This window comes from Melopsittacus undulatus, chromosome 2 (genome assembly GCF_012275295.1).
Source record: "Melopsittacus undulatus isolate bMelUnd1 chromosome 2, bMelUnd1.mat.Z, whole genome shotgun sequence".
Lineage (NCBI taxonomy): Eukaryota > Metazoa > Chordata > Aves > Psittaciformes > Psittaculidae > Melopsittacus > Melopsittacus undulatus.
The window spans coordinates 100,919,308-100,934,769 of NC_047528.1; the positions used below are offsets into that span (position 1 = coordinate 100,919,308).

Below are 15,462 nucleotides of genomic sequence, written 5' to 3' on the forward strand. Positions count from 1 at the left end.
CATGGAACCAGACACCAGGTAATTCAAACCTGGTTACTCTGAGTCTCACTCAGCTGGACCTTGACAGACCCAAGGAATCTGCTACCACTTAAAAAAAATACAAAAGCTCAGACACATGACCAAGCCACTGTGCATCAGATAAGCTCTGGCAGCTATTTGTATATGTCTTAGCAAATACAAGATAATACAAGTTACCTTTGCCCCAGTGAGGCTCAGCTGAACTACACAACTTTACATTCACCTGAAACTCCTGAGGACAGCTACTATGCTTCTGATAATGCAAGGTAATTCAATAAACCACAGCAACTTATGATATGCACAAAGCCCATACATTATTACCTTGATCTGCAGACCTTGCTACTGAGATACTTCACTCTTTGAGCATGATGTCTGTCCTCCCTGTACTAAGTCTTAAGCAAGAGCATCCATGGGTCTATACAATATTCCTGTACTATATTTGTATCTAGTCGTGCCTCTATTAAGGAATAGTCAATGAAGTGCCAAGTGCATGAGAGCATTATTGAGAAATATGTTTTTACTTACTCTCAGCCCTTGGAACAAACATTTTTTTTTTAAATGGTGCTATTACATAAAGCAGTATTTTCAAAAAATCCAAGCTGAAACAGGGCTGACAGATCAGGCCCATCAACCACTTTGGATGCTAAGATTCAAACAACCCTCTCCCAGAAAACCTGGAAAAACCTTTAACACAACAGGTCTGGAAGGTGCATGTATGTATGAATACTGCTGTGAGTTCCACACCTGTGGAAGAAGTTACTGCATACACCAGGCACTTGACAAACTTCAAGTCACTTCCATCTGGGCTTCTCAGAGTTTATCTGTAGGTGAAGCAGCAAGCAGGAACAGCAGCATAGCTGTACAGTTTACACACTTGCTATTTAAAGAGGATAGAAAGCTTCAACCACTGGTCTCTGCGACAAATGAATACGCCTGTTTGTCAACTGTTTTAACTCACACATAAATCTACCTGCCTTTTATTTACCTCAATACTAGAGCAACAGCAAGCATTTACCTAGGACTGGCTTAGAAATACTATTTATGAACAGAATGTTTTGTGCAGGTATCCAGATATCAGTCTTAACTCCTTAAATTTTCATGCTGTTCTAACACCTCAGCAGTATGCAATTATCAACCACTAACTCTCTTAGCCTGGACACATTTATAGATGAATTGATGCTGCTCTCTGATAAGAGAAGGTAAGATTATTCTGACTCTAGTTTAGGACCCTAGGGACCCAGAAATCCAGAAGTAAACCTAGGCTGAACCAGGGCACTCAGTAATGAGAGCAGCAAGCCTGCTCCCTCCCCCACTATTGCCTTGCACTTTGTAAGGTCATTTTCATCACTGCAAGGCAAGATGTGAAATAATATCTGAACATAATATCATGATGCAGCAGTGATTGCAGAGGTTTGAAAAAAAATGCAACACGAGAAAGGAGACAGAAAACTGGAAGAGGGGAAAATGGGAGAGGGAAAAAAACTGTTCTTAAAATTCCTGTAAACAACCAACAGCTCAAAGTAAACACACACCACAAGCAAATTAAGAAAGCTGAACTGATAAGAGCAGAGGCTATCAAACAAATTAATAACATGGTTGATTTTTCCACTCCACAGAGCTGGGGGAGGATCAGGAGAGAAAGAAGCATGCATGCAAATCTTGGCACTGTGAGGATTTCTATGCCTCTGTGGGTAGGCAAAAATTGCACACTGCACAAAAAAATTATGCAGGCAGGAGCCTTTAACCATATACATCTGAAATCAAGTCAACAAAATCAGTTCCTGAAGTGAACATGTTCCAGACACCATCTATTTAATGACTGCATCAGCAATATTAACCATTATCAAAGAAGTCCCCTACACTATAAAATACTAAGGACAAAATTAACTTGGGGAGTTAGTGTGAATTGTGACAACACCAACTTCTTCTAGTTCACAAGATAAAAACCTCATGCCTTTAGATAACTCAACTGTGTATCTTCCAAACCCCAAAGCAACAAGTAATTGGTATTTATATATTCAAAATACAGCTTCCAGTATTTTGATTAAAATGGCAACAAGATAACAGGGCCGCATTTCCTTACATACACTGCACATCCAAAATCTCACATGGGGGCAGGTGTGTGCTGACAGTCCAAAACCAAACAGGACTGAACTAATTTCAACCACCCTGTCTTTAAAATATTTTCTGCTCTTTATATCCTCTTCTGCTAGAAGGGTCAGTGTACCCATCCCACAGCACTACAGCACAAGCAGGTATGCTCTCCTGCAGATCACACATTTAAGGTGGTTATTAGTACCATACAGAAAGTCTGACAAAGGGGTAAGTCACAAAGGGGATAAGGGATTTATCATGTCCTCATACACAGTAAAGCTTTCTAACACAGAAGACTGTTTCTTGCTTTCCCCCTTTTAATTACCAAGTATTTTATGCTGCTGAACACTGTAATTTAAAAAACAACAAAACTGAAACACCAAAAAACAAACACAAAACCCAACAACAAAGAAACAAACAAAAAAAACCCAACAAAAAAACAACCACACAAAACAAAAAACCACAACCTAAAAAAACCAAACCAAACCCTACATACAAGAGTCATGTGAGGAAATCCAGAATCTTCTGGCTCTATTTTGGAAGCAGATACTCTATGCTTGACCTAAAAATTGTTTTCTGAAATTCAGAATCTAGACCTCAAAAACTAATTTTTAGCTTAGCCAGAAGTTTGTCCTTGCTTGAGACTGATACTCCAATTTATTAAACCAAACAAAAGCATCAAGATGCAAGTCAAAAGGCCCAGTGGTGCATAGCAAGATGCACATCCCCCATTCCCCAGTAAGCAATGCGAGAATGATTTAGGGCAAGAGAAAAATTGCTGCTAAGCATTGCAGCTTTGGGTGTCAGCTGAACCTGCAGTTGGGAGTACAAGTCTTGAGCTTGCCCATCACCTTATTTGCCAGGACACATCCACTGGCAGCCTGAACATGAGCCAGAGGACACATGAGAAATTAATCACATGGGTAAACCTTTGCCATGTAGGAAAGCTAGTTTCATTTGCATGAAGGAATTCACCTTGTAAGAGTATGGGACAACTGCAATAGAAAACAGACAGAGAAACAGAAGAAAAACATTCTAAGCATGAAGAAGGGAATCCGAAAGAAAAGATTAATGCTGTGGGACTAGAAAATCCTGCTCTGAATAAAAAAGACTAGTCTTGGGGGAGGGGAGGGAGAAATAAGTAAACCAACATGAAGTCAGTTCTCTTTTTTTTTAAAGAGACATCTCCAGTTTAGTATGCTCTATTTATTCAACATCACCAATGCAGAAGTGATGGAGAATATTTTCTGCTAGCATTTAGGCAAACAGCAGTATTGAAGACAACAGGACCATTTTGCATCAGTTTCACTGGAGACCTTTGCCACAAAATAAAATCCAGAGACAGAAGAGAGATATGGTACTAAGAACAGGAAAACTGCAGAATACCCACAAGCAAGCACAGAAGCAGCATGGGTGAACAAAAGGAAAGTTAGATGAATATAAAGTATATCCTCAGCCAACAACCACAACTTGCAGGCAGCCAACTCAGTCCATGACTCTTAAAGGTTTCCTGGGCATCTCTGTGATTCCAACATCACGACACCTACAAGCAACATCAGTTGCTAACTCTGAAAGGATGAGATGCAAAGTTTTTCAGCCAGATTAAGAACTGGCCTCAATTAACTGAACTCCTCTATTGCTGTCAACACACAGTGAAAGCAAGTTATCTCCTCACATATGAAAAAAATATGCAACTGCCACTGAGCACACTGCTACTGTTGAGCTTTCCTGTCTATCGTTTGCACACCACCATACAACTCTGGAATCAACCCAGGTTGTGCACACTTCATTTCAAAGGCATTTACAGAGTCCAAGACTGGTATATTTAACAGAACATCCACCACAACTTAGTGAGCTGTTTGAACAACTATGGCCCTTTCCCACAGAAGTTCGCTAAGATAAGTGAAACACTCAGCTTAGAGCAAGAAGTTGTCAATGGTTAACGCAGGACCATAGAACAAGCACCCACTGACCACAGCACAAGTCTCTTTGTCATCCAGCCTAGGTAGAAGGCACAGTTTGCCCTTACTATCTACCCAGGAGGTAGCAGAAATACTTATACCAATATCACTATGACACATAGCGCTATGCTTTTCTCTCCTATGGTGAGAAGGGGAAAGGAAGCACAGAACAGCCAGGTTACAATCACTGCACTACTGTGGTCCAAGTTTCTCCTCATCTTATACCGGGTAATGATGTAGGAGTTGAGGATGAGATATTAGGATCTATTAAGATACTAACTGTGCTGGAACACAAAGTATAATCTGCTCCAAGATAAGTGTGAAAGCTTTTTCACCTTCAGACCAGATTCAAAATATGCATAAATACACTCCTGAAGTCTGAGAAGCTGTCCTGCCTGGGTTTTCGGTGAGTTCCTCAGTTTACCCCATCAATAACGCTGAAGCCCATATGCCTTAGGGAGAAGTGTAAAGAAGTGGGGGTGAGGAAATCTTTCAAAAGCTGGAAAATGGTCAAAAATGTTTCCCAGCAGTTCCCAAGAAGTGAAAACAGAAGAAAGCAAAATATTTGAAGTAAGTGTGAGAGCATGAAAAGTGAGCAACCACCACCACATTGTCAAATAAACCTATTTTTTTATCTTTTTGTTTAAGCTGTTAGCAGCTCTTTAGCCACCAACGGAGAGAAAGCAAAACCACAACTTGTTTTCATTCTAAACACCAGCAACTTTTTCTTCCTCCCAAGAAACTAAGTAAGATACAAAGATGTTTTTGTTACAATTCTGTGAAACAAATGAGCAGCAAGTTTCATAATATCAGAAAGTTCTCTAGCTTGCTCCAGAAGTGAGATGGAACACCAGTCAGGTTGTCCTATAGATCCCAACTGCCAAGAGATTTACCTTCTTCACTGTCTGAGGCACTGCTTTTCTCTGGAGGATCTTCATTCTCATTCAGGTCCAAGGACTTTTCTAAAGACCTGCTCCTGACCAGCTTAACAGATTTTCTTTCTGAAGATGGAAGAGGGCTCTTCTTTACCTGCTTCTCACTTGGGGACTCTTCCACCTTAAACAACCAAGAGGAAAAAAAAAAGAAAAAGCATTTGTAATCAGAAGCCATCTAAGAAAAGTTACCAAAGAAGAAAGCCATGTAAAAGCAGACACAAGTTCTATCTGCTCAATTATCACCCAGTCAAACACTAAGCTCTCCCTTTTCCACTGTCACAGCCTATCTCCCTTCCTGTATTTCAAGCTTTCACTTTACTCTGGTAACAAGTAACAGAATTACTTATCTGTACTGTTATACCAAAAGCTGCCTTAAAAGGGACAGTTTATTCCTCATCCAGTCCCCCTGCAACCACCTGCACAGTTTGGTTTCCTTCCTTGCATTGATGTATTTACATATTCATTAAACTAACACAGATATTTTTACTTTTTATTGATCAAGTTATTTTTTTCCTGACAGTTTAGCCAGGGGTTCAATAATCCTGAGGGGAAGCACAATGAAATAGACAGGAGCTCCCTTTTACCAGCAATTAGATATCTGAAATTGCCAATTATATCTTTGAAATGTATTCTTATTTTGTAGAGCTCTATTACCCTTCGACAAAAGTTTTAAAACACTGGCTAGAGCCATCCTACTTACAAAATGTTACTTCTCAGAAACAAAGCAACAGAGTACCATTGCCATCTCCAATAAGCAGGAAACCCCCCCCAAACATCAGTCACTGAATCAATGATGCAGCTCTTAACCCTAAACTTTAAGAACTGATGGCTAACCTTACATGCCGTTGCATACTTCAAGAAGTAATTTCTAGTGGAACTATATGCACAAGGTTTGTACATCACCAAATGCCACCCAAAAAGCTTGGTTATGAGCATCAAATCATAGTTTTCATTCTAAATCTCTTCTCAAAGCTCACACTGTCTCCAATGGAACAGGTGAAATCAGCAGTGTTACAGCCTCTGTATGCAGTACTACACAGAACATAAAATAAGAAAGACTGGGCCTCCTTTATTGAGTAGCTACAATTCATCTGCAATACACCATCATCCCTGCAGATTATTCAGCGCTGACTCAAAAAAGCAAAAGAATCCATTACTTGAAAAGCCATCATGTACTTCCTGTACTTGGCTTTCTTCAATAAAGACTATCTACTTTTCTGTGCAACTGAGGAACATCAGCAGAAGGTGGGTGGCTGGGAAACAGACAGGCATGAATTTAACTGCAGCATAAGCAGGCAGAAATACTCTCTCAAGGTCAAAAAACTGCATCAGCAAAGCAGATCAGTTAACAAATGCTCCTATGGAAAAGAACTACCATGTTTGAAATTATACTGTCACACAACAGGAGCCAGGACAGAACCAACATTTCTATGTCAAAATACTCTGCCAATACAGATGGAAGACAGGAGCTAGCTGTGGTAAAAAAGTCTAAAAATTAACATACAGATCCAGCTCAAATCCAAGGAGCTTGCATTGCATTTTGACGATGATTAGAGATCTGGTGAACAAGTGGGGCCCCCACTAGCAGCATAACAGCAGCCTACCATGCCACGAGCAGAACAGGAATGTCAGGCTCCTGTCAGAAAACAAGGGCAACAGCTCCTACAGAAAAGCCTTTCATGATGTCAGGGAAGAGGAGATTCATGCTGAAGCCTTTGGAATAACTCAAACTGGCTTTCTTGGGGTTTGAAGGTTACTTTATTTTTTGCAGAGGGATGTGGGTGAGTGTTTAGGTTTTTTTTATGCTAAAGAGAACTGATTTTCAGATCTGTCAGGTGGAACTGAAGATGTGTAATTTCTTCTTTATGTATTATCTCCTGAGCTAGTCCAATACTGCTAATCTCTGTGTCAAAGCTTTTCTGGTTTTTAACCTGTGAACAGCAGACTCTGGGACTGGAAGGCCTCCCTGCAAGGGATGGAGAAAAGATGGTTGAAAATACAGGTGAGAATGTAGTTCCCACACTGAGATGAACTGCACTTAGAGAAGCAGATGAGCCATAACTGGTGTTACATATGGTTTTTCTTTTAATCAGCTATGGACAGCTACTGACAACACTTCTTCCAAGACAGGCCAAGTCCTACAGCCAACCGCTCCATTAGTTCACAACTTCCTCTGAAGAGAGCTTTGGGATTATTTTGTCTATCAGAGCAGTAAAGGAGAGGTTAAGCATGTTTTCCTCCAGTCTTTGGAAGGTGTTAACTGTGTTTTGTACCATCAGTGCAATGGTTTTGACAGATACATTCTAGAGCACTACCACCTCCTCCTACTGTCCCTGTGCTTCTACAAAATACGCTGTAATCCTGGGGCTGTGGAGAGTGTTGGCATTCTTGAGAAATACCAAGTGACACATATAGCTGAACACACTCATTACGTATTTTAGTTAGGCTGAAAGAGTAAACTAAACAGTTTAGTTACACATCTACCAAGACTGTGCTTTTACACTATAATGAAAAGACTTTTTAAAGACAGTTTATACAAGGGAGAATCCTAATGTCTTTCCTTGCATACAGACCAAATCCCTCGGCATTCCTACTTACCAACATGCCCAATTACATTTAGCACCAGCAAGAGACGTCTCTGGGTGTGGCACCCCATAGGTGAACAAAACACTTTTCCAGGCAGACCAATTAGTTTTAAATGGCTTGTTCTTGTGCAAGTAGGACTTACAAGTCCAAACCAAGGCTACTTGGGCAGATTTTTAGTTATCCTAAAGAGATCAAACTCCAGCAGCATCTACAGTCCTCTTAGGACTCCCTTATATCACTCCAAAAATCTGGTTTCATACTGCTAGGATTTCCATGAGGGACACCCATCACTCAATTAACTAAGCTTTTAACATCTGACAAATACTAGTCTTGTTTGTTGGGTACAAGTCTTTAGCCATTAACTTGGCTTTTTGGCAGAACTATTTAAAGCCTGCTTAACCTCCAAATCAGTTTTAGCAAGTGACAAAAGCCTGAAAATTTACATGGTAGTAAAAACTGCTACAGTCATCTCCTTTCTTCCCTCCCCAAATTTTCCAAAGCAGAAACAGCAGTTAGTTACCCAACTCTACTGAAGTTTATAAGAAATGCTTTACTGCTTTATTTGCTTTTCCAAGATCTTTCCCTTGCGGTGTCTGTTAAGAGAAAATGTTTGTAACCTTTCAGGACTACAGCTGCACATGGCAACTGTGCTGAGCACTGTACACACCTCGGATACTGCTACCAATGCAGTTGCTCTCCCAGACAGAAAAATATATTCACAAAATTATACACTACCGAGTGGAGCATTCATGCTGGTAACATGTATTAACCCAAGGCATTAAAGCAAAACTCATCTATATTATATTAAATGGGGGGGGGGGGGAGGGTTCCCCTTCCTTTTTGAAACATTTTCAGAAACTACAATTTAAAAAAAAAAAGCTTTCATATATTTATAACTGCAGACTAACTGACCTTTGAAGACAAGGGTAAAACAGCATAAGTACCCTTCAATAAACCTCATATATAGGAAAGACAAAAGTATAAGAGGATATACTTTATAAACAACTAATAGCACAAGCAAGAAAGCACTGTAAGCAAACAAAAGCATCACTTTCGTAAAGCACTTGGCTAAAAATGGTCCCCAGAAAAGTGGATAAAAAACAAAGTTAATTTTGTTTGGTTTTAGTAATAAAAACATACTCCCCACAAAAAACAGGGCTTAAGTGTTCCAGCCAGGTTATGCAGTGAATTAGTGATAAGACATTGCTGCAACTCAGACAAGCAATATTCTTTTATGAGCTTTGATCATTTCCAAATTCAATAAATATTCCTGAAACCTGAAGATATTCATATTTTCTGATGTGAAAACCACCTAGACTACTATGAATTCCCAAGGGCTTCTTCAGAAGTTAAAATGCTCATGCATCCTACTCTTATAAATATATAAGCATATACAGGTATATATGCTTATCAGTTACAAACAGCTGCATCAGGACTTACTCCTGGCAAGGCGTGTCTATTGAGTGACTCTCCTTCTGTTTGAAGCGTGGGTTCCCGAACTAAACCAATCATTTTAGGCAGTTTTTCATCCCTTTCTCCAGAATCTTCACAAATGCTGGATCTGTCCAAAGCAAGAAGGAAGATATCGTTGGAGATACAAGGTCTGAGAAATCTGAGAAAGCTCTTCATGTGTGATTTTTGTATTCAAACCATGTCTGTTCAGCTAGCTTCAAAAACTACCAACTCATTCTTCCCACATCCAGCTCATTAACCTCACAAGCTATTTTCCCCATGCTAACCACCTCTCAGAATATTCAGCTTCTGACCACAAAGTTAGCAAAACCAAGTACAGGTGAATCACAGAGTGCATGCTGTAGAAAAGGAGGAAATAGAGATAGCCAAGAACAAACTTGGAAATAAAAGGTTTTAAGAAAATTTAAGATGTTTTTCCCCTGCCCCCCTAATTCCAGAGTTGCAATTTTTATTACAGGGGGAAAAAAAGAAAAAAACTTGCAATTAACTTGTTTTGGGTTGGGTTTTTTTTTTTTTTTCATTTTCTAGCAAACATACTCAGATAAGACTGTTGAAAAGAGACATAAATTACATTGTTCGGTTTTGTAGAGCCATTTACATACAGACACAGAAATTATAGCCACATTATTAGATTGACACTGGCAGTTCATAAGTCCAGGTAACCACTTTAAAAGAAATAATCCACATACAGTTAGATTATTCCAGCTTCCTAATTCAAGATGAGGACAACACAAAAATAAGCTAATACCTCAGAAATCAGAAGAAAAACAAGTGTTTCAGTCTGTACAGCAGAAAGTGTCTGAACACCATGTGTAGCTCCATTCCATTCAGCCCTTCCATGTTGTTGAAGAGCATACAGACCCTGACTAGATATCTTAATGATAAAAGGTTGCTATTTCAGCTATCCTGCTGGTATCCCCAAGCAGTTCCAAGGTGAACGAGGTCTTCAAATCTCCCTTCTCTAAGCGCCTCAGCTATGCTCCTGCCTTTTAGACAATGAACACGACTAAGTTTTTATGGATGATCAGTTTATGCAGTTTGGTTCTTTGCATCCTTTTACTACAGGCTTAACCTTACCAGCAAGCAAGGCTACAGCAACACTTCGGAAACAGAATTTCTAAGAAACAGGACACTGTTTCTCCCAGAGTACTTCAATAAGCTTTATAGCCTCTCCTTACCGAGACTGCCCGTTGTCCTCAGACGATGAGTGGAAGCTCTCCATCTCCTCACTGTTCAGGCCCAGCTCAGAGCCATAGCTCTGGTGCACCAGCTGCCAGAATTCCTGCTTGGTCAGCCTCTGAAATAAAGCAGGCTAGTCAAGAACTACTGTATGGGACAATAAGGTACAGGAGGTAAACCAGAAGTCTGAGTTACACCACAGCCTTTAACCTCAATTCTGACAAGGACTGAAGGCATTTAGGTATCACATTTCAAGATTGGATTTCAGCATTTTGGGGAACTGTACTCCTGTCTACTTCATATTCCCAAACCACTGTTTGGGAAAACACAGAAACCATATTCCTAAACCCACTTCTTAACCAGAAAAGTCAGACACAAGAAAAATTGTTACTTCAGGAAACACGCACTTGTACCCATTACTTGCTTCTTCACGTGCCACCACTGTTTTCACAGTGTTTGCGAAATTCAGTGTCTCTTGCATTTCACTCAGTACAGCACAAGACCAGTAACTAGTAGACAGTCAGGACTTCCTCTTTGATCTTGGACAAACTCCTTAATAGACACATGCCTGTTCCTCAGGATGCTCAGAACACCTAATGAATGGTGAGAAGTTAGCGTTTCAGTCACTACCATCTGTCTAGGTCCACCACCAGCTATCCACATTGCCAAGATGGGACAGGAGAGCCTCACTTTGAAACACCACCAGAACTCCCTTTAAAGAAAAGTTGCTTTAGCTCAGTAACATTATTACCTTGACTCACCACTAGCTACTCTTCTCTTTCTCTGTATGATCTCTGCCCTGCTCCATGAATTACCATAGGTACTGGGACATACTTAAGTTCCCTCAAGTCATCGGGAAAGTTAGGAAGTGGGACAAACTCATATCGGCAAAGTAAGCAACCAGTTTCAAAGGTTTCAAAGTCCACTTCGGATGTAAAGGGCTATAAAAAACACGGAAACAACAAACAAAAAAGAAAAAAAGAAAAAGAAAAAGAGACAGAAGGTAAGGTTCTGGGATTTAGCAGAGCTCAGAGAGCAATACCAGCAATCTTAAAAGAGAGACATCATCCTGGAAAATGTGCCTCAGCCACAATCCATATGGATCAAGGGAACAGCACAGTGCTAATCAGGCAGTTACACAAGTACTGCTTACTATGTGCATGAAATGATCGCATTAAATGCCCATGCATTATTTAAAGCGTTTTTAAGTGATCCCCTCCCCGCTTCCACCTGTGGAGTGTTACAGTACCCGCAGTTACACAGCGAGCAGCGCACACACACACGCACACACACACTCACACTCACCGGGCCGCTCTCCCCCCCCCAGCTCCCCTGCCTGCGGCACCCCTGCCGCCAGCCCCTCCGCCACAGACCTGGCTCTTCCCTCCTCTCCGCTCCCGTCCCGGGTCACCCTCGGCCTCTCCCGGTGCCGCCGCGCTCCCACTTCCTGCTCGGCAGCGAGGCCCGCCCGAGGACAGCCCCCCCACTACCACCTCCCCTCCCGACCGCCCGGCGGCAGCGGCTCCCAGCGCGGGGGGAGCCGGGCACTGTGGAGGCGCCGGCCCAGGGTGCCGCTGTGCCCCGGCTCCATGCGGGACCCCCGCTGCATCGAGAGGGACACTGTTCCTCCGCAAAAAACAGGGGTGAAACGTGCGCGGTCAGGGCAAGCCCAGCCCGCACCGGAACACGGCAGCCCTGGAAGAGGGGCTTTCCCCCGGGTGTTCTGCAGCACAACAAAGTTTTGGTCTTTTCAGAACGCAGCTGGCACAAGCATCTTATGGGCAGTGATCAAATTCAAGGTATTTAATCCTACCCAGGACAAAGGAAACACTAAAACACAAAACACACACATAGAAAGCAAGGGTCATACCAACTAATGCCTGCCTCTGCCATGGGGGTTCGTTCCACAGTGCTAAAAACATATGCAGCAACACACAGCTGCCTTGCTTTCCCCAGGCACACTGTCTTTTGGAGTAGTAAATTCATAGCCAAACACAACTACCTACAGTTGTTCCCCTTAAGTGACTAAACCCAGGAGCAGGCATTACATGCTTTGGGAATAAGACTGAAGTGCATGTTTAGATAGCACACCTTGCAACCAGAAATTAAAGGGCAGAAACAAAGCCCCTTTCACTTCCCATGCCCATTATTGACAGTACCTTTATTTCCAGTCATAAGAAAATAACAGGGAAACAGCTAATGTCACTAACGAAATTCATCAGCACAGTCTGCACCAATGTGTGAGCACATTAGGCTACCCTTGCACAATGGGCTGAATGATTTGAGGAAAGCACAGAATCTTTTCAGCTATGCATTTTAGGAATCTATAAAGCTGTTTCCTGTGGTTCTCTAAAGTCAATGTTACCAACTTCTGCTTCTAAAACAGGATTCTTGCACTCAATTATTCCTAGCTCAGCTAGATATACTAAGTTCTTAATGGTCACAGCCCAAGATCAAACCAGACATCCTTTCCAGTACAATAAAGCAAAATTTCTGAAGGCAAGAAGGGCACAAATTTTCTGGGTCAGACTTCTGCTTCTGAGAGCGTGGTTTTGAGAAGCTCTGAAGCTTGAAAGGCTGCACCTAAACATGAATTACTTTGCCCACCGGAGGGGATGGCCTATGCTGGGTTTTTCCTCAGTTCCTTTTCTATACAAAAACAAAGACTACAAGAAGCAGCTGGGACACACAGTTTTGTCTTTTCAACCAGGAGCAAAAAACATCAATCCTTTGTTTCACTCTATACAAAGTTGTGGCATTGCACAAGTGATACTATGGAATATCACTGACATAAGCAAAGCTGCTGATTTTTAGCCCCTCCAGACATGCAGAAATAAGAACAGGACACTCAGTACAGGTTTACCTCAAGAGAAAAACCCCCACCACACATCACATTCACACCAGGCAACTCCGACACAGAAGTCTGTCAAAGGGCTGGTGAGTGAAACAGCCAGCTCCCCCCCTCCAACTGCCCAAACGTGAAGGTCAGAATCAAGTCAAGCCCTTTTAGATCTCCAGAAGACCCCTCCTTGCACGCAAAGGTGCAAACAAACACCTTTTTTTCACAACCCTCCCCGAGAAGCTGCTGGAGAAGGCAGAACTGCTGTCCTGGTAGATGTTGCCACAAGAAGCCCAGCTCATCAGAAATTCTGGTCCCTTCTCACACCTCTAGACTTACCTGCTACAATGTCTCTGGAGACAAGTGCAAATCTCTACCCAGCAATGCATAAGAACAATAGGAAAATAAATCCAGCTCTAACGAAGAGGACTCATGGGAAGTCAGACTGATTAAGTTAAGATCTTGTTCCATTAGAAATAAGGAGTGCTGTGTTTGTTTGGGATTTGAATGACCTGCCTAATTAGATTTTAATTTGTTCCTTCTCCCTTAAACTGGGTGGATATTTGACACCCAAAAGCTTTAGCAAAATTAAGCAAAAGTCTAAATGGCACTGCTCTTACTGTCAATAGCAGCCATTAGTAAACTTGTTTAACCAATCTGGAAAGCCTGTTGCAAAATGGGAATTTTGGCTGATTTTATAAACTGATGTATTATTGAAAGCCACAATGAATGTGGAAGCAGCTATCTGTTTTATCAAAACCGGTGTCATGTCTCTTCCAGACCTACATTAACAACTCCTTATTTTCCATGATGCCTCCCCTTCAGCCAGGAGCATTTAAATAAAAAACCCAAATGCAAGCCTAAGTGACTCACTGAGCACATTTTGCAATAGGACTAGAGAAAAATAAGTGGATTTTTCATTGAAACGTCTTTACATGGACATTTAAAATAAAATAGCCTAAGAAAGGACCATCTTAAGGGGGAGGTACTCACTGGTTCCCCGAGGAAACAACGCTGAAGGGTGCCAAATGCACACAGTATTGTTACTCAGAGCAAGATCCAGAGGAGAAGCTTTGAGCTAGAGAGCTACAGCCCAGCTAAGAAGACCAGCAGTCCTAGGAGAACAGTGACACAAAGCTGGAGGAGAGCATCTTGATGGCCAGAGCAAGCTTAGGCATGGAATAGCATGTAATCCTTTACTGTTTTTCATACATAATGCAAGTAATTTCTAATAGAAAGGCAGACTCCACAGAAGACTACTTGTTCAGCTTTCTAGGTCGTGTGATACTTTAAAAGTGCAAGGCAGAATGGCCACAAGATGGAGATCTGGGAAAAGGCATGCTGACCCTACCAACAAGTTCTGCAAGCAGCAAAAGCTCAAGGAGTATCCCCCTAAAAGATATAGGTCACTCTTCAAAAACCTCGTAACACAAAATCTATGCCCAGAACACATTGAAAAGGCCAATGCCAGTGACTGAGAATTATCTCTGCACAAACATGGTTTGAAGTAAAGACAAATCCAACCCCCTGGATGTGAATCGTGCAAACTGGGGATTATTTATCATCAGATGGCGGTGCAAACCAGCACTGTATCCAGTGATACTTCTGGTGACACCAGAATGACTTTATTTCAGAATTTAACAGTTGGATGGATTTCATTTCCAGGTCTAGCAGATGCACTTCAGATAATAACTACTTTATCCATAGGCTTTGATTACTTAGCTCTTCATGGAAGAAATGTTAAAACCAGTTCCTTTTCAAACTGGTTCCAGGGTGAGATCTGGGGGGTTTTGTCACAAGCTTTACAGATTCTGGCAGGATCCCTGTGACCACGGAGCCCAGAACCCAGGCTTCACCTACTTAGGACATTGCATACCATGCCAGAGCTTCAGACATGTCTTTCAAACATATTCTGTCCCTGTCATAGGGTGATAGGGAAAAAGCAGCAAAAATGCTCAGATGCACCAAGGGCTTTCTTTTAGCAACGGGTCAGTGGACAGCTGTCACTGTAGCCATGTCAGATCCAGCTCTGGCAACTTCACTTTCTACTTTCAACTCCTCAGTGCCCCTCTATGCATTGATACAGTTTGGTTAAGCAACAAAGTCATGAGGAATCACAAAGCAGGCTGACAGGTGATTCAAACATTCTAGCAGAGAATCAGAAGTCACTACTGCACTGCAGAAGTAGGAGCTCAACCCAACAGAAATCCTGTTTCAGTAAGCAGCCCCAAGCATACTACATTAAAAGCCCTACACCTCATAGCAATGCTCTACCTTACAACTGAGAACCCCAAGCAAAAATTTGCATCAGACTTATCTTTCAGTGCACTTTAGTGAGATGCAAGTAATGCTAGTAGCAAGATGTGATATAAAGAAT

General features: G+C 41.7%; 1 protein-coding gene across 5 annotated transcripts in view; it reads right to left on the reverse strand.

Annotated features, from left to right (window-relative positions):
* Positions 1 to 15,462, reverse strand: part of GRAMD1C (GRAM domain containing 1C) — a 53,089-nt gene that overhangs the window by 12,077 nt on the left and 25,550 nt on the right. For all 5 annotated transcript variants that reach the window (XM_034071808.1, XM_034071802.1, XM_034071793.1 and 2 more), the window contains exons 7-9: positions 10,246 to 10,364; positions 9,035 to 9,155; positions 4,967 to 5,129 (exon numbers count right to left, since the gene is read on the reverse strand). In XM_034071808.1, the coding sequence (XP_033927699.1) occupies positions 4,967 to 5,129; positions 9,035 to 9,155; positions 10,246 to 10,364 (403 nt within the window). The remainder of the gene's footprint in view (positions 1 to 4,966; positions 5,130 to 9,034; positions 9,156 to 10,245; positions 10,365 to 15,462) is intronic.